This window comes from Ptiloglossa arizonensis, chromosome 10 (assembly GCF_051014685.1).
Source record: "Ptiloglossa arizonensis isolate GNS036 chromosome 10, iyPtiAriz1_principal, whole genome shotgun sequence".
Lineage (NCBI taxonomy): Eukaryota > Metazoa > Arthropoda > Insecta > Hymenoptera > Colletidae > Ptiloglossa > Ptiloglossa arizonensis.
In genome coordinates, this window is record NC_135057.1 from 6784213 (window position 1) to 6803533 (window position 19321).

At 39.6% G+C, this 19321-nt stretch overlaps 1 protein-coding gene across 5 annotated transcripts in view; it reads right to left on the reverse strand.

Moving 5' to 3' along the window:
• Positions 1–482: 482 nt before the first annotated feature.
• LOC143152444 (putative nuclear hormone receptor HR3) overlaps positions 483–19321 on the reverse strand; it is a 190042-nt gene continuing 171203 nt past the window's right edge. For 3 of the 5 annotated variants that reach the window (XM_076322572.1, XM_076322574.1, XM_076322573.1), the window contains exons 3-8: positions 18913–19078; positions 15924–16150; positions 11613–11981; positions 9664–9936; positions 8041–8265; positions 1754–4945 (exon numbers count right to left, since the gene is read on the reverse strand). In XM_076322572.1, the coding sequence (XP_076178687.1) occupies positions 4686–4945; positions 8041–8265; positions 9664–9936; positions 11613–11981; positions 15924–16150; positions 18913–19078 (1520 nt within the window). In that variant the 3' untranslated portion in view covers positions 1754–4685. Of the gene's footprint in view, positions 1618–1753; positions 4946–8040; positions 8266–9663; positions 9937–11612; positions 11982–15923; positions 16151–18912; positions 19079–19321 lie in introns of those variants that run through there. The other 2 variants (XR_012993574.1, XM_076322575.1) reach the window with 2 other exon arrangements.

Here is a 19321-nt window from a genome sequence, read left to right on the forward strand (position 1 = left end):
GGCCAGACCGGTCCAGGGACAAAATTCGGTTATTTTTTCGTTTTCATTTGTTTCGTTCGTACGTCCGCGCATACGTTTCTCTAAAATGATTCTCTTGTTCCGTGTATACTTTTCTTTTCTCTTTTCACGCCGTGCTTCGCCGTTTTCTTTTCGTTTCGTTTGTTTTTTGGTTTTTTTTTTTTTTTGTTCTTTTTGTGTGTTTTTTTGCTTCTCCGTGTTCGTTTTCTTTCTTAGATTCCATTTTTAAGCGCGCACGCGGGGACCGTCGAATCTTGGCCGTCCCGTCGTAACGTACTCGTTTTTCGCCCTTTTAATATGTATATATAATAATATACGCGTGTGTGTTTATACATATACAGTCTAAAGTAGCTCAGAGGGAACTATGCAAACCACTACCGCGAAGTTGGACATCTCAGGGTGGGAACGATCGCCGGAAATCGTGTCGACGTTTTCTTTCGCTTGGAGTTTCTCTTTTTTTTCTTTTTTTTTTTTTGCTTCTTCACTCGTTTTCGTCGTTTGTTACGCGTTTTCATCGAGCGCGTCTCCCCGCGCGCGTCGAACGTTTCGCCGCGCGCACGCGCGCACGCGCGGTGACAAAGGGCGCGAGATTTCGACGCGAGATCCGGCTTCGCACGACCGTGACGCGTCCGTCGCTTCGTCGACGCTATTTCATCGGGTTATTCTCTTTTGCACCGTTTGCCGGTTTAAATGTATTCGGTTTCTATGTCGCGAGCAACGGTCCGACCAAAATTCATCCATACACGCCAGTCCCCCGTGGTATAGATATATACTATATATGTGTGTATATATACGTCGTCCGTGGACCGTTCTGGCGGGGCCCTTTAACCACATTTTTTTTGCTTTACTTTAATTAATACAATATATACTTTTTTTTTATGTATGCATCGTAACAACCGATATTCTCAGTTCTCTCGCTCGTTCTCTCATTCTCGCTATAACTCTCTCCCTCTCTTTCTCTCTTTTTCGCTATTTCTCTCTTTCTTTCTCGCTATATCTCTCTCACTCACTCATTCACTCGCTCTTTCTCTCTTTTTCGCTATTTTTCTCGATCTCTCTCTTTCTTTCTCTCTCACACGCACACATACACACTTTCTCTCACTCTATACGCTCCTTCGTCTCGTATATTTCACTACTAGTCACACGCAACTATCCTTTCGCTCTTGGCTCGCTTATTTCATTTATTTTCCTGTCGTCTCGTCTCTCTTTCACGCGATTATCGTTTCTTACCTCTAGCACACCCGCATACGTTCTCTTTCTCACGCTCTCGTGCGCTCGGATTTAATTTTTTCGCTCGTACGCGCACACTCGCACACTCCCTTTTTCTCCCTTTCTCTCTCTCTCTCCCTCTCTCTTTTTCTCTCTCTCTCTCTCTCGCTCTCTCTCTCTCTCTCCCGATCGCTCGCTCGCTCTCGCTCTCTATATATATATATATAATATATTTTATATCTGTGTGTATATATATATGTATGTATATATATATACTTCTATATATCTTTCATATATACTTTATGTTGCTTTTTTTTATGTATACTTTATATATATATAACAATGTTATGTTTATTTAAGGCCCAATACGTTCATTACGAAGGAAATAATCTGCAACAGAAAGGAGACGAATATACGGTTAAACGCTTGTACCTCTTTTGCTCCCTGTCGTAAGCACCGCGACTATAGAACTATTCAGTCAATGACGAGTCGTGTTTGCTTTTCAATTTGTTTTTTTTTTCTTCCCTCCGCTGCGGCGTCACCCGCGGACGCGACGTCTCATCGATCGAGGCTAAAAGAACGCAAGTAGATGGGTCCCGGCATGGTCAGACCAAGTTGGAACGCGTGTGAATCTTCCCGAGGACTTTACAGGATATTGTTCGTCGCTGTAACCTCGATATCGGAACCGATCGATCGACACCATTCTCGAACGTGAGGCGACGATCCCCGTATTATCGATTTAACGATTAATTTTCCTACTATTTCACATGTCCGTTCGTCAACACGAATGACGATTTCTCCGCTCCGTTGAATCGAATCTCATTTCGCAGGGATTGAGAAGATTGGTAATTTTGCTGAGAATTTTGCCATTAATCTCCATCGGTGTACAAATGATGATTTCTTTTCTTTTTTTTTCTTTTTATTACTCAAAGTGTTTTTGTACTTTTTATTTTCGTTTTTCTCGTGTTCGATCCGCGATTAGTCCCGCAAAAAAAGAAAAAAAAAAAAAGAAGAAGTAGAAGAAGAAGAAGAGGAAGAAATTATTGCAAACGCTCCCGCGATCATCCATTACCGTTCTGATTGCCTCGACACGTCCTTTCCCTTACGCTTTTTGTCGCATTTTTCCTCCTACGATCCTGCACAGTGTTTTTTTTTTCTTTTTTTTTCGCACACGCTCCGCTCGACGCTCCCTAGGAAGGAATCGCTCTGGATCAGAAACAAGTAACTTTCGACGCTCAGAAAACATGTAACTCGACGCGTCGGGATCGACTTGGCGCAAACCGATCGCAAGAAAAGCCTACCGGGTTCTCGAGTAAACCCATGGAAAAGGACCCGATCGAACGACCGTGAAACGAACAAGTCGTAGCAACGATCGCTCTTATTCAATCGTTTCGTTTTACACGGTATGTACAAATGCTCGCGCGTCGAACGCAATCGTTACGATTACGCGCGTCGCCGATTTGGCGAGTGAAAAGATTTGCGGAGCGATGAAATGTAATTACGGAACCGGTACGATCGAGACCGAGGGCAATTTTATTACACTGGTAACGATCCGCGCGTACAATAACGATCCTTACGTTTGCTCGATAATTGCAGACTTTCGTAGGTTGAAATGCAAATCATGTAGTAACGATTAATGTCGCTTATAATACTTTATTATTTCTTACAAAAGGGTCGTCCGAAGGGGACGTTTAATCTATAATTCGATTCGTACGTTTTCCTTTTACTTTACACAATAATAAATTCGATCCAACGTGTGTAAGAACCTAACGGTAACGTTTATGGTCTCCGTCGATAAGAAAAAAAAGTATCAAGTTGCGAATAAGTTAACGTCTCGTGGTATCCACGATAAGAACCCAAATACATAAACCGAACGCAATAAAAACCCGGTAGACTGTTCTCTCCCCCGACGTTGTTTTCTCGTTTCGCCGCTCGAAAACTCCGATCTCCTCGAGCGAGAACCCTGTATTTTTCTCTCAGAAACTCCCAAAGGTAACTTTCACTTAACGAGTACGGACTAATAAACAATTGCAGAAAGAACGAAAGAAATAAAAACTTAACACGAATTATATCCTATCGCATTTTGTACACGTGAAAGAGAGAAGAGAACGGAAAAGCTTTCAAAAACGAAACAAAAAAAAAAAGAAAAGAAACCAAAAGAAAAAAAAAAAGAAAAAAAAAAGTAAAAATAAAAGGAAAAATAAAATAGATTATAATAATCGTAATAATAATAAGAATTATAATAATAACAGTAATAGTAATAATAATATTAATATTAATAATAATAGTACTAGTAACGCAGTTTCTGACCGAAAAGATACAAGTTACGTGCTTTCCGTACGAACGAACGAAAACGAAGAAAAATATTAAATAGCGTACGACGAGACTCGCAACGAATTGCGGCTGATAAAAGAATTGAAATTGAAGTGACAGTTACTTGTTTCCCGCTCGAATAGGCGGCTCGTTTCGAGCCGTTTCTCGCAACGCGTGTGATTTTTAGATCCGAAATATCGAGCTCCGGCAAAGTCAGTTGTCTGGGCAATCGTGAAATCGGGTTGCGCAGGTCTTACAGATAAGAGTAAGATTTCATTATCTCGGTTACGAAATAGCTCTGCTGCTCCATCGTCATACATTTTCGTAAATATATATAGACGACGACGACACGACGAACGGAATATATGTACAATGCTGCGTGACCTAACAACAACCGGCTTTACGTCGAGGTGTTCGATTTGCTCGCGTTCGATCGGCAAACGGTTCGAGGATCGTAAGCATCGTGCCGAATCGAAGGGCTCGAAGGAAGATCGTGCAAGCGACGAGCGAAAAAAAAAACAGAATCTCCATACAACGCTCGCAAGATGTATTCCCGCCTCGTCTCGCGCGAAAGTTAGACATCTCTCTTTGTACTTAAAAAATTAAAACGTGGTCTCCGTTTCAATTGCACGCCCCTTGGAAACGATTGTGACAACGAAACCGCGACTCGTTCATAAATAACAAACGTTCGAAGAGGAGCTCCTCCCATCGTCGTTTCCTGTTAGACGCGTTCGTGCGCCGCTCGTGAAACCTTCCGACCGGTTAAAGCTAAAATTACGACGAAAGTACATAAAGCGTAATATAGTACGATTAAAATGAACGACGTTCCAGTTGTAATCCGTTTGTAAAATTTCCACCGACGAACGCGACGAAAACGTAAATGAAACCAGCGAGCAGCTCTCTCTCTCTCTCGTTGCAGGCACACCACGTTCTCCGCACCCTTCGAGCTTCGATCGGCCCTAAGCACGCCTACGCGACACTTCCTAGGTAGCGCCGACGCGATCATCACCGTCGTCGAACGCGCATCGCCTTCTCCGTCGTTTCCTTTCCGGACGGTGGAACTCACCTTGACAGAGCAAGGCCCGGCGCTACTCGCGTACCGCTTTGTTCGTCAGCGTCGGGACGCCCTGCGCCGCGTCGATCGTTCAGCTGTCGACGCTGAAAAGCTCTTTGTGGAGGGCCGGAAAGTCGAGGTGCGGCTGCGACCGTTTCAGCTTGGCGAGGGCGTCCATGTGCAGCAGAGAGATCTCCCGTAGCTGGGGAATCTTCGCCAGGATCGCGTCGCACACCGTCACGTCGCCCTTTATAGGCGACACGTGGTTACGGTCGAGCTCCGACCTGAGCGCCCTGATTACCGCCTGTGACAGTCTCGTGATTTCCGCGAGCCCTTTCAGTCCCGGCCGATCTGAAATATTTTACACCGGTTTGTCTTTTAGTTTCAGTTCCTTAACAAACGGACGGGGAACGATTGCATGGGAGTAGTCGTTCGAGTTCGTGTTTCTGGGATTGGACACTTGGGAAGAGTTTTTCAACCACGAGAATTACAATCGTTGGGAATATTATTCGAAGACTAGAATGTCGCGAAAGTCTCAAGTGTCTCGACAGTCTCCAGGCGCGCAGCTTCCATTCTAACGAAGCAGTGTAGATAGGGTACACTTGCACGGTACTGAATGTTATACGAGTACAGCGATTTACGAAGCGAGTGTTCTACCGTACGTGAAACGTCCGGACCCTTTTGTATTTGCAACACTTTTGAGACTTTCAAGACTTTCTAGACTTTTTAGACATTTCACGTATTCCATACATTCGATATATTCGAAACATTCGAAACATTGTAGGTATTTGAGACATTTGGAACATTCGAGACATTCAAAATATTTAAGATACTCAAGACATTCGAGACATTCAAAATATTTAAGATACCCAAGACATTCAAGACATTCAAAATATTTAAGATACTCAAGATATTCAAGACATTCAAAATATTTAAGATACTCAAGACATTCAAGACATTCAAAATATTTAAGATACTCAAGACATTCAACACATTCAACACATTCAACACATTCAAGATTTTCTAGACCCTAAAATATAAGTGATTCTAATGTTTCAAAACTTTTGAAACATACAAGGCATACAAGGCATACAACACATACAGCACATACAGCACATACAGCACGTACAGTAAATAGAACACATACAGCACATACAGCACATACAGCTCATACAATACACATAACACATGTAACGCATACAACACATACAGCACATACGGCACATACAGCACATACAGCAAATACAACACATATAAAGCATATAAGACACACAAGATTATTCAAATATTCAATTCATTCAAAACTTTCAAAAAGATTTAATTTCGAATAATATTCACATCGATTCGAGACCTCATATATTCTAAATTGTTCATACAACGATTCCTTGCATATTGAATATCCATAAGGTAATAAACAATAACCAATTGTAAAATCAATCTCTATTTTATAATTTTTACTTTTTCCCTAACATTATTTCCTATATTCAGTTAACGCATATTTCTAAACAACTCTTTCTTCTTGCGCTATTCCTTTTCTTTAAATTAACGTTCTTATCGATTCAAATTAGATTTGAAAAGTTTTAATATGCAATTGTTTAAATTCAGATTCAATCGAACATAATTATTATTTTATCAGTAGTCGTACATTCGAAGTGAGTCAATGTAACGTCGAGTAATTGCGTTTACATATTAAAACTGAGAAAAGATTTGTAACAAGAATGGGTCGACAAACCATTTTTAAATACAACATCCTTTTGATTATACGTAGTTCTAAACATAACACAGGTAACGTTGAGTTTCCAAACTGAGTTCACTAATACTTTTAATTCTCAAATTCGTTTCAATCAATATTATAATTATACAAAACTTGTACCATACAGTCGAGAACACCCTGTATAATATACTGGAGTATCGGCACACGATTCGCAAATTATTTGAAGCAATGCAATAAAATAGATATTCGGTTGAATAAATTAAATAAATGACAAACTTTTTATTCCCGAGGTTATTATCCGATCACAGTCAAAAATGTCAATTTCAAGCGATCGTTGGCAACTGTATTAATTCTCTTTTCATCCCCTACTATTTATCTAATATACGTTCTCTCTTTGTAAGATTTAGTAGGTAGCAGTAGCTTCGGTAATTTTAATAATTTCTCTTTACTCCTACTGAATTCACTTCATTTTGATTGTCGTCAAAGGCAATCAACCACAGACGAGAGGATTTCTTTTAACTACGAGGATGAGAAAAGTTCAACAGGTCATAATTGTATTTGTTTTGCGTAATCGGATACCGCTGTTTCCCTTTTACTTGAAGGTACTCTACGATGCTTTCCATTGACTACTGAAAACATATCTATAACGATACCCCTAAGTGGTTGAACCAAATTGGTTGCCTCTTTGCTGCGCGAAGAGAAGCTCTTCTTTGCAATATTCTCAAATTGTACGAAGATTTACATATTTATACAGGATGCTCTAAACAAGAGGTACAAAGTTTAAGGGGCGTATAATACTCGCAAAACTAGAACACATATAAGAAAATAAACGTCACTTGCGCTCTTGGTATAGAAATTACAGTACTACAATATTATAATAGTAATTTGTGGAATTACAGTCAGTTACACAAGTCTGTGCACTCTCGTCTAACTTGGTATGGAAAAATAAAATAAAGCATATATTTACGCTTTTGTAGAACTGTTTACGTTTTGAACTAAGCACGAATAAAATATTAATATTAAAAACAACGATGCGAAATTAATAATCGCAAGCAAAATTAATCACATGTTGGTACCCTATTCTTTGGTTTGACTCGATAATGTAATAGTTCTACCGATACGAATACAAAAGATTTTTTATAACAAATTGTTAACACAAGGTAGCGCAAGAAGAATATACAAATTTCTAGATACGAAGAAATTTGAAAGAGTATTTCATCCAGTAAATAAACAACGACCAGTTAAGAAATATTAACCAGTTAATATATAATGACGGTAAGTCCAAAGTTTAATAAATTCTTTCGTAGCTTTCATTTATATTCATTAATAAAATAAAGAGGAAGTGAGTATTATATTAACGATACAACGTTAATATAACCATAGGAGCAATTTCTGTTAATTTTAATATCACCCAATGATATTTAACTGCTCATTTTCGTGGCATTGCATTTCGTATTCATTGGTGTTGCATTTTAAACAAGTTTGTTATTTCACTATGATACCAAACAGACGAACAATTTTAATACTCATAGGATATCGATTTTACGTATTATTTCAAATATATCTGCAGGATGTTTGTAGAGTTCCGTAGCGTGGCATTTTTTCCTCTATTTTTCCCGGAGCATAATATACCACTATGAATTCTGAGTCCCTCTTTTTCAGTTTATTCCGCATAAAGGAGAATTTGAATGGTCTAGGGAAAAATGAATGGAGCCTTAAAAATTTTACCAACCGGGACTAAACAGAACCGCTGCGCTGTACAGCGCCAGCTCCGTTTCCGTGAGCTTCAATTCGGCAATACTCCTGGCCAATTCGAACACGCAAGAAACGAGCTTCATTTCCGCCCTGTCCGTCGTATAAAACGCGTCCTGTGGCAACATAGTGTCACCGTAGAGGACACAATTCTGCTGAAGATCAAGGTACCTGCTCATACGTAGCACAGCCAACTCGAAGGAACCTGAAAACATCGCGAGAAATTCTTAATTGTTTCACGAGTAAAGGGCAAGATTGTATTTGTTTCATCGAGGACGACGATAAAAAATCTTTATGAAATATTTCAACGATAAATCTATACTGAAAAGGAAGCTCGTATCGAAATTCGTAACGATGGACGTTGTTGTGACAACTTTATACAGGAAATTAAAAATATTTCCCGTTGGTACGTCTGGGCTTTGCTTTTCGTATATTGCATTCTCAAATTCCATCGTATTATTCAACCCGTCGGGTGTATTTGTTGTTTAAGAAAATATCCAATCGTGCGGTAATACCACGTTGTGTAACTTATATTTTTCTCACTTCAATTTAAATCGTTTCGATTCGCTCGAGAACGTCGAACAGAAATAACAAATAACTTATTACGAGTACATCGTGTGTTATTGATTTCGGTAAAAGTGAGCACCGTATACGGAGATAATTTCGTAACAATTCGAATTAATTTGTCGCGATGTATGTACAAGGTGACGCAATACCATTCAAATAACTCCGAAAATGCTAACAGAAAATGTTTTCGATTAATGCCTCGATTTTGGAGATATTTCAACGACGAACATTTCTACCGTACCGAGGATAAAATTAATCGACGAGTAGGAAAATTATGTTGCATCGAGGGTATTTACGTATGTCTATCGCGATGGTCGCACGCATGTTTCGCGTCTTTAAATTCACGTTTCGTTTCATCGGTGGCTTTGCGCACCGATCTACACACGTTTATTTACACGAACGATGTTAGAAACCGAAACTTCTAACGGGAGTTCTCAATGGACATGTACGTGGAATTACAATTTTATCTGCTTGTCTGTCACAATTTTTTCCTCAGATAAGACACGCGGCCGCGTATTTGTTCAGCTCGAGTGCTATTTACACCCTTTCACGCGCGCGCAATTAAAATTTACTTTTGCATAATGCCTGTTTACGAAACTGCGTCGTTATCGCAAACGCGTTCGTCGGTTTATACAGAACGAGATCCTTTTATTTCCCTGATAACATAATTTCGCGCGTACGCCCGTGAGATTCGAATCCGACTAACGTAGAACCTATGCGAAAAAAAAAGAACGAAAAATAAAGAAAGAAAAACAAAGCAGAGAGGAAGAATAATACGAGAAAGAATTTCGAGTTTCGCTGCGCGGGATCGACGCGGTGGGAACGAAAATCGAGATATCGATTTCACGGAAGAAAGATAAACGAAAGATCGGAGAGCCCGGTTGTTAAGCGGTGAAATTAACGAACAAAATTCACGCTCTCTTTCGAACAACACACCGATAAATAACGTATAATTGGCCCCGTAACTTTGTTACTGGTTGCTCTAATTTCCAATTTTCATTCGCTGGTCTCGCGAATACGGACTCGGATTACCTACCAGCCTTTAATAGAACAATCTGGTCGTCCTGGGAGAGCTTCATGAATCCAGGAACCATCTTGGCGAACTCGATGATCTGCTGGATAACGGTGGTTAGTTTTTGGGCGCACTCGAGCCACAGCTGCTCGTGCGCCATGTTCTTGTAGTAGATCAATCTGGAGAGGTCGTGCGGCTTCCGGAAAGACTCCTGGATCTCCTCCGTCGACAGCAGACACGTTCTTGCGTGTGCATCCGCTATCGTTTTTGAGAGCAGCTCGCTGATCTGTGCAGGATCTACGAAAGCCAATCGAGACGTCCGGTTGAAATTTTGCCCCGCGGTGTTCGCATAGATTATATTTATATATGTGTATATATAAATGTATATGTATATACCAAACAATACGTACAACTAGTTTCTCTACTCATTGAAACGGGCTACGTGTATCGTCGTCAACGAATATAACACAGAGAAAATCGACAGCTCTTTAAACACATTCTGGTATAACGATTGTTTAGAACGGAGCGTAAACACGTAAGCGACAGATCGTTAACAGAAAGAAACACTGCAGCGGATACCACTCTTGGCATTGCGATGTATGCGCGTCATTTTTGCTTGCGTTAGAATGCAACGATTCAGAAATGCGAGAACACGTTCCCCTTCCTCCATCCCTCCCTCCCTCCCTCCCTCTCTATTCGTGACAGGCTTCGAGACAGGGGAGCTTTACGATGTGGACCACCGAGACCTCGGTGTCGAGCACCAGTTGTAAATTTCTGTAATTATGCCGGCTCGAAACTGCATTATCGCAACCGTTACTTCGATCCTTCGACTTTCGAGTCGGTGAACTTTAAACGACCTTTGCTTCGACGCGAGAAATCGACGCGGTTGGAATTTCGAACCCTTTGATTCGTTCCTTCTTGCACATTTCGGCCGGTTATGCACGACTTCGAAGCTCTACCGTACGGAATTCGCTTCGACGTTGAATCGCGTACGCGAAGCTTCGCGCGTTTAAGTAGAGACTTCAATTTACCTAACGAAATTAGGTAAAGTGTTAGAGGAGTGAGTGTTGGAGAATTTAGAGGCACGCAATACCACCGTGAAGCCAGTAATAGATTTTAGGCGAATATACGCGATCTTGAGAGCCGAATTTCTACGGAAGGAAATATTTATCGGTCAATCTACACGTTTGGATATTTTTTAAATATAACTCGGTACGTACGCGTTGTTCACTCAAAACGGGTTCAGTGATTTTCTACGTCGAATTGCAGCTACAATGTTAAATTAAGTGTACGTTAAATTATTATTATTATTTCATAATGCCGGATTTCTACTTCGTACTGGATTGCCAAGAGTTTATTCCTGTCTTCGAAGTTACTATTTTATAAGAGAAAATATACTAATATACTATATTCTAATTATAAGAGAGAATAAAACAGTTAACTTTCTTTTTCCGAAGCGAAAGCACAAGAGAGTGTAAAACAATTATCCTCCTTTTTGAATCGATCGATTCGCGGTCTTGTTTATCGCGCAAGCTCTAAAACCAAATTGAACGGTCGAATATATTTAGAACAATTGGAAAGAAATTGTTCAATTCCAACAGTTTCTCAAACTACGAAGCGATTTTGTACGACAGTTACCGAATTTTCTTTTATACTCGATTATCAAGATGAACAATTTTCGAACGATCTCGCGATCGTCGAATCGCTCATTTTCTCATCGAGGGCCCGAAGGTCCACACCCCCGGTCTTCGATCGCATGGGAAAACGTGTTCTCTCACCCGTCGATGAAGAGAAAGAGAAAAAACAAAAGAAAAAAAAAAAACAAACAAAAACGAAAACAAAACCTCGACAACACTGAACACTCCATACACGTCGCAGGAGGGTGAACGTCGATAATAAAAAAAAAATAGAATTTAATGAGAGAGAAAAAGCGCGCTGCATGCCCATGCAAAGGGACACAAACGTAACCTCACATCTCGCATGGGACATACTGGGCAGACTCGGCACTTCGTCGTCCTCGGATGGATTGCTGACCCTCTGTTGCTGACTGCTCAGAAAGGTCGTCGAGTCGACCATCGTGTACGAGCCGTGGCCCAGGCTGGCGAGTTCGACGGTGGTCTCTTGCTTCACAGCAACGATTCCACCCCCGCTCAGAGAACCGGCACCGCCGCCGCCGCCGCCGGTGGCGGCCGCACCACCGGCGGTGCCAGAACCGCTCCCTCCACCACCCGAGCCACCACCACCGGATCCACCACCGTTACCACCGCCACCACCGCCTCCGCTACTACCTCCACCACTACCCCCCGTGCTGCTTCCGGTCGTCGATGAAGACAGCGACTTTCCTGGTACGCGAAAAGTCAGAGTTCACTGAGGTCCAGTTCTTTCTTTTGGTTTCTTCTTTTTCTTTTTCTTTCTTTTTTTTTTGTTTTTAGCGATGGGATCAAGCACCTCGCGAGAAGGTTGAAAGTTTCATCGGTTAGATTCCAGTCGTGTGTATACTAGGTTGTTCGGTAAGTTTTATCGAACCACAAAAGTTACTTGGTACTGTACTGTTCGATAAGTTTTATCGAACGACGAAATTTATATATTGTAGTACTGTTCAATGTAGTACTGTTCGATACATTTTTTCGTTCGATAAAACTTATCGAGCAACCTAGTACTGTTCAATAGTCTTGTGTATACTAGGTTGTTCGGTAAGTTTTATCGAACGACAAAAGTTACTTGGTTCTATACTGTTCGATAAGTTTTATCGAACGACAAAACTTATATTTTGTAGTACTGTTCAATGTAGTAGTATTGAACAGTACTAGGTTGCTCGATAAGTTTTATCGAACGAAAAAATGTATTGAACAGTACTACATTGAACAGTACTACAATATATTAGTTTTGTCGTTCGATAAAACTTATTGAACAGTACTATATTGAACAGTACTACAATATGTAAGTTTCGTCGTTCGATAAAACAGTATTGAACAGTACCACAATATATCAGTTTTCTCGTTCGATAAAACTTATCGAACAGTAGTACGTTGCTCGATAAGTTTGATCGAATGACAAAATTTATTGAACAGTACTACATTGAACAGTACTACAATATACAAGTTTTGTCGTTCGATAAAACTTAGTGAACAGTACTACATTGAACAGTACTAGAATATATAAGTTTTGCCGTTCGATAAAACTACATTTGAACTACATTGAACAGTACTGCAATATATAAGTTTTGTCGTTCGATCAAACTTATTGAACAGTATAGTATCAGGTTGCTCGATAAGTTTTATTGTTCGATAAAACTTATTGTACAGTACTACAATATATAAGTTTTGTGGTTCGATAAAACTTAGTGAACAGTACTACAATATATAAGTTTCATGGTTCGATAAAACTTATCGAACAACCTATTATATGTGAGTGGTGGAAGTAGTTTCAAGTAAATGAAAGATTCGAAGTAAAATGATTCAAGCATTAACGGTACTTGTTTAATATCGAAGTACTTAATAGAAAGTATCGAAGGATATAGAAATTTTAGGTTGATTTCGATACAGATACGTTTGTAACGTATACTCGATCGACACCAGTTTCGTGGGAACCGAGTATGCATCGATACTATTGCAAGTGCATCGAAGATAAGAAATAGAATCGAATCTGTAAGCTGCACCGTGTAGAGAAATCTTTGAAATATATAACTAAACGATTCTCAAAGGTACACGAATATGAATTTAGCAATACTTTCGCAAAGCATCAAATATGTATCGATTCTTTTTTAGAAGCATCATATATATATATATAAATATATATTTTCATACTTTGGATCAAATGGGTATCGATTCTCTCTAACACTTTTGATACTGCTCGATAATAAATTATAATTTATGAATTGGTGTCGATAAAGTATTGATTCGGTATCGTTTCCACCGTGTGTTCGAAGTCTAAATAAGTACTTCGGTAAATGAAATCAGTAGTTTTAAATAGAATCGAACTCTGATCGAGTAGCTTCTAAACTTTTATCGGTATTTTAACAGAAAGTTTACGTGTATATAAATCGACTATGGTAATTCTTGCGCGTAATTTAATTACGAATCAATAATTAAAATTACAAAAATATAAAGTAACTTTGTAAGGGTATCTCGTTAAGTAGTATTATTCTCTTCTATTTAGAAATAAAGTAAAAACTAGAATTGTATATCAAATATTATTTATAGACACAGATGCAACGATTAAAGAAAGCTACAAGAATTACACGGTGATAATTATACAAGATTCTCTCTTCGAGTACTATTTGTAAGAATTCAATTCTTTCTACCATCGAGGTACTTGTAAGTACAGTTTTAAGTTTTGCAGCTTCTCGTTCAAAGATTCGAAACCAGCTCGTGCGAATCAAGTACGTTTCAAATTCAACGAACGAAAGATTATTTCTCATACGAATAGCATTCGAAACCTGTGAAGCGAAACTTGGATACCGATTCGTGAATACACATTGAACTTGATCCCATCCCTAGTGGAAAACGCTTAGCGGATGATGAAGCAATAGTCGATACAAAGGAGTTATGGAAAATTAGAGGACCGTCTTGTCGGTGGTGCAATAGGTTAGCGTGTCTGTGTGATTATCCTTGGATAGATTAAATGTAGAAGAACAGAGAAAATTCGGTTCGACACTGGTCGAAATTCGTTCGTATAACTTTATTTTCGATTATCGATGTTACTTAGGTTGCGAGTAAATGGAGGTCACTTGGAACCAATGTCTCAACAATTTCTATTGCAATTTGTCTCCGTTTCGAGTTGCACCGATTCGAGGGTGCAATAGTTCGTTAGCAAAGTAGCGTAGCGTACGCACCAATAAGAAACGATATTTTATCGAAACATTTACGTAATGTTCTTCATTTAAGGATACGTTTGTCGCAACACCAGCTCGCTTCTCAAACGGCAATTCAATCGTATCTTTATGACTGTTAATGTTACTTCAAGCTACAGTATCAATATCATTCACCGAATGCACCGTGCAGTCAACTGGCAGTGATAAACACAGTAATTGTATCAGCCGCGTGGCACTGAAAGGGACCAGTACTACTTGGCGCTGGTTGTTCATCGATTGACATCTTGTTACCGCTCCTTCGCTAACAATAAACTTTAATGGAACTATAAACTCTCGAGTTGGTGCAGCCTCGGTTTCGCCCTGGCGGCCATGTAATTTCATATTCACGTTCGATCAAAATTGAAAATACTCGCGATAAGAAATTTAGGGACGATACCGATTGTGCGCCCGCGCGATCGTCCTGGGAATCAAAATATTTTGAACGCAGCTATACACGACCTCCGTTTCGACGCAATGTCTACGAAACATCGAACAATCAAATACACGTGTTTACTTTTCCCATTAACACATTCCGTTCAAGCCATATACAAAGTTCACCGTAATATACCTTTGTGACTGTAAACAAATACGTAATACTAAGAATAAAATTTGTTGCCCAACGATGTTCTAATTTGTCTTAAATTCCACACCCATTTATTACCGATTGTATTTTTCTCACCGTTGTAAATATTGCCGTACAATATTTAGTAAAAACTGTTAATCACAATAGTGTGGAATACGAAAAAATCGATCCGTCACGGAACGTGTTAATGCGACGAAGAAATCTATTGTCCGTTAATGCAATTGATTAATCGCGTGGACGAAAATCCGTCGTTGAGTCTCGGTTAACGGTTACCATGTGTACATTCGTCGGAGAGTAGTAACGAATTGTTAGTGCGTCCGTGTCTTTGGAAAGGGATGAAATTACACACGATAAGAGAACGTTCGTTTCCGTTACACCGTTGGAAACTGTCAAAGCAGAAGAGAGTCCTCATCGAGAGGAGCAAAAGGCACGTGAATGTTAAATCGATAATGACACGAGGGATCGTAGCGTCGAGTGGTCTTCCAATTCTGGAACCTGTATTGTCTTTGGTACCCTCTTCAGGTTCGATTCGCTCGCAATTCTTCCTCGATTTCTCAATGTTCCTGACAAACGGTATTTATTTCTATACCTTGCGTCACAGAACGCTTCGATCCCTCGTAGATACGCTAAACCCAAATCGACCGATGTTAAATCATCCCCAGCCCCTTCAAAAAAAAAAAAAAAGAAACAAAAAACAAATCTACATCCCTTGAAATTGTACATGTGTCCTTTCACCGAGAGATAAGAGGAGAAAACCGAAAGCCACCCTGGTGCTTGATTTTTTCTTTTCTTTTTCGATGTTTCTTGTTTAATATTTAACGTAAAACGTTCTTCGTTGGGAGTACTCACCGGTGGTGACCACGCTGGGAAGTACCCCAGTCGCGGTGACAGCGGAGGGCGTATCAGGGGCGACAGTGTCCGCGACCTGCGTCTGCGTCGGTCGCGGGTCATAGGTCGTCGTGCTGTCGACGTAATCGGCGCTAAGCTCGTAGTTCGTCATCGCCTGATGATTGTAATAACCCGATCCGCCAGTTCCGGGACCGGGAGAAGCGTATTCACTACCGCCATATGTGTATCTGAGCGAAGAAACCGAAACGAGGTTAGAGGAGTACACAATCGAGGTGTTACGTCTGAATTTAAAATTGAATCACCGTTTTGAAAATCGTGGTACGATCGTTGGTACTGATCGCAGGAAAAAAAGTGCGATCTCTTTAACGTTTGAAAAATATTTGATCGCACGCGTACGTCCATTTTGGATGAAGAAACGTAATTTTCAAGATATATTGGGTTGTTCGGAAAGTCATTTCGTTTCTTTTGGTGAAAATGAAACACGATTTTTTTTACAGTGCATAAACATTTTACTAAATTATATAGTCTCCGTTTTGGGAAACGAAATTACTTGAGGAACAACCTAATATAGATAAATTTTGTTTATCGCCCACCTTTTGCTCTCAGTACCAACAAATGAAACTTTCAACGTTTAACCGACTGAAAGAGCAAACGAAGGCATTTACAATTTCAATTGGAAAGTTACTAAAATATGTATGTTACGGTAAAAGTTAGAACTTTATGTATACACTCAATGGCGTTAATTTTTCTGGTAAAAGTATACACACGCTGGATTAAGATTAGGTTTAAATGTAGCCTTTGACTGTAACTCGTTTTTCTATACTAATGCACGGTCTGTCTCGCGAGTCTGCGTCTACACATTTAGTACGGTATAAGAAGCAAACTGCGAATTTACTCCGTAACAAGACTCTTTAAGTTTATGGCAAAAGACCGACAAAGTATTAACATAACGTTAGGAACAATTTTTCCAAACTTGCACGTCAACTTTTGCGACATTGTTTCTTGCGAACTTGTTCCGTAAGTATTAATATTTAACACTTTGACCGACGAACAATTTAACGTCTATAGAAGTAGTGAAAGTTTCGTATTTTTTATAACATTCCGCGTAGACTTTTGCCACTGACTGTATGCGTTCTCTGTTGTAATATGTACACTATTACTATCGTCTCGTACGTGGATGGCGTAATAAAGACGTTGTAACAATAACAATAGTAATTAATGATACATTTACTATTCACGTTCGGTAGAGGAGTACGTTAAAAGCTGAAATTCTTGGAACGCATAGTAGTTTGAGATGTTCCGATTGTAAACCAAATAACGTTATCGTGTCATCTGACATGACCAGAACAAAGATAAAGTGAATGATTTCTGGGCTGCATTAGGTTTCGTGTACAGCTCGAACGAATTAAGGAAACCAACGCTTTCTTACGAAGATACACGTACTTCTTACGAAATTTATAAACTACCATGACGTTACAATGTCTTTTTATTAATTATTAATTAATTAATATGTGTAAATTCACCGCAATTGATAACTTTACCGTAACACGTACAGAACGATATAAAAATAATTGAACTTTCACAGAGTCCATTGTGGGTATAGTCGCTATAATTTTGAAAATTTGTCGTTCTTTTAATCTACTACGTTTCACGATAAATTTATACGTTAAGTAACGAATTGTCGAAAGTGTTCAATTCTTCTCGATCACCCAGTAGATAGACGCACCTTTGTTATGCGACAGAATGTACCGTTAACAGTTCAATATTATCAGTATGACTAACATATCGACTGATACATGAATCAACATACGTGTATTTTGGAAGATACATTTTAAAAAGAATGGAATAGTCAACAATACCAGATAATTTTCTACAAAGTTTCCTACACTTTTAACAACGATTCTTCTTACGAGTAACGAATTATCGACGAAACTTATCGTCCCATTACACTGCTCAAAATCAAAATATATAAGAGGCAACCGACTCGAGTGGCTCTGTTACAAAACAAGATACTAAATATTTTTAAAGCTCTAGCATCCGCTACAATTTAAATATTCTTCTGTTTTTGTAATCTCCGATATTTGGTGTACGCTCGAAAATTCTCCAAGAAGGTAATTTCGTAATTGTCCCGAGTAAAACACTTTATTAGGTATACTTGTAAAAGCGTAGCGTTAAAATTCAATAAAGTGACAAACGTGGTCGTAGACGAGCATAATTTACGATACAAAACGCGTATTTGTACACGTTTCGGCTCTACAGTTTACAATACTTAACAGACAAGAAATCCCGAATACTTGATCATTTTATTTTATTTACCGGATCGTTTCTTAGCCCACCTCTTTTACATTCACCGATTTTAATTCCATCAATTTAAAACTCACCGACAGCAAACAAAGACCGTGTAACTTTCTAATAATCATATCCATTAACCACTTTCAAATTAATCTCGCGCGTTCAAATTAATCTTAACGCTTCGTTTTGTTCCATCTATAAGCCAATTTATTGCTTGGACTATTTTTCATTTCATCGGTTTCAAATTCATCGGCATCGTAGAAACCGAGATCGCGTTACTCTCTGATTATCGTATAGATTCACTCGTTTCAAATTTCTCTTACAAATTAATTCCCCGCTAGTTTTGAATTACTACGATACACCGTTGTTCCGTACCAAAGAGAGTACGAAATTATAGAGCGAAAACCTTAATAAATACACGTTCCGTAAACAAACGGTCCACGACTTCTCTTATCGGCGTTATTGAATTACAATTGTGAAACGAACTCGGAAAGAGGGCGAACGCAAGTGTATTGTTTATCAGTGCCAATTCGTGACTAGTGTTCGTCCCAACGTTTCGCGGATGTAAGGCGGAAGTGAGCAGTAAGACGTCGAGAGTCCGCTTATTTGACTTACTTAGGGTAAGCCCTCGTCGAACGTGTTAACGTTTGCGAATCTCCGAATTACCGTGAGGGTGGTCGTCGTTCCAATCACTTACCCGCCGTTGTAGGGATGGTGTTGATCCGAACTGCTCGGTGTCTGATGTTCAAATACACTGCTATCGGGCGCCGTCTCGGAGGCCGCTCTCATTTGTGCCCTGTGGAACCTAACTTCGTCCTCGACCTTCTCTCGCTGCTTCTTCGACATACGTCCGAATTTAACGGCTGGAAAATAAATCGCCGCGCTCAATGACACACGTTCCGTAAATTTCCTCGTCATCGTATGCACGTGCCGCTCGAAAAATCGGCCGTAATCTTATCGCGACGAAGTAACCGCGTTACACGACAAACAACCGGCAAATTCATCGTTAACACACCGTCGTCGAGTGCCGTTCGTTCAATTAGAACACTCGAACCCTGCCCCTAATTAATTATCTACGATGGTAATTTCTCTAATCTGGAATCGGT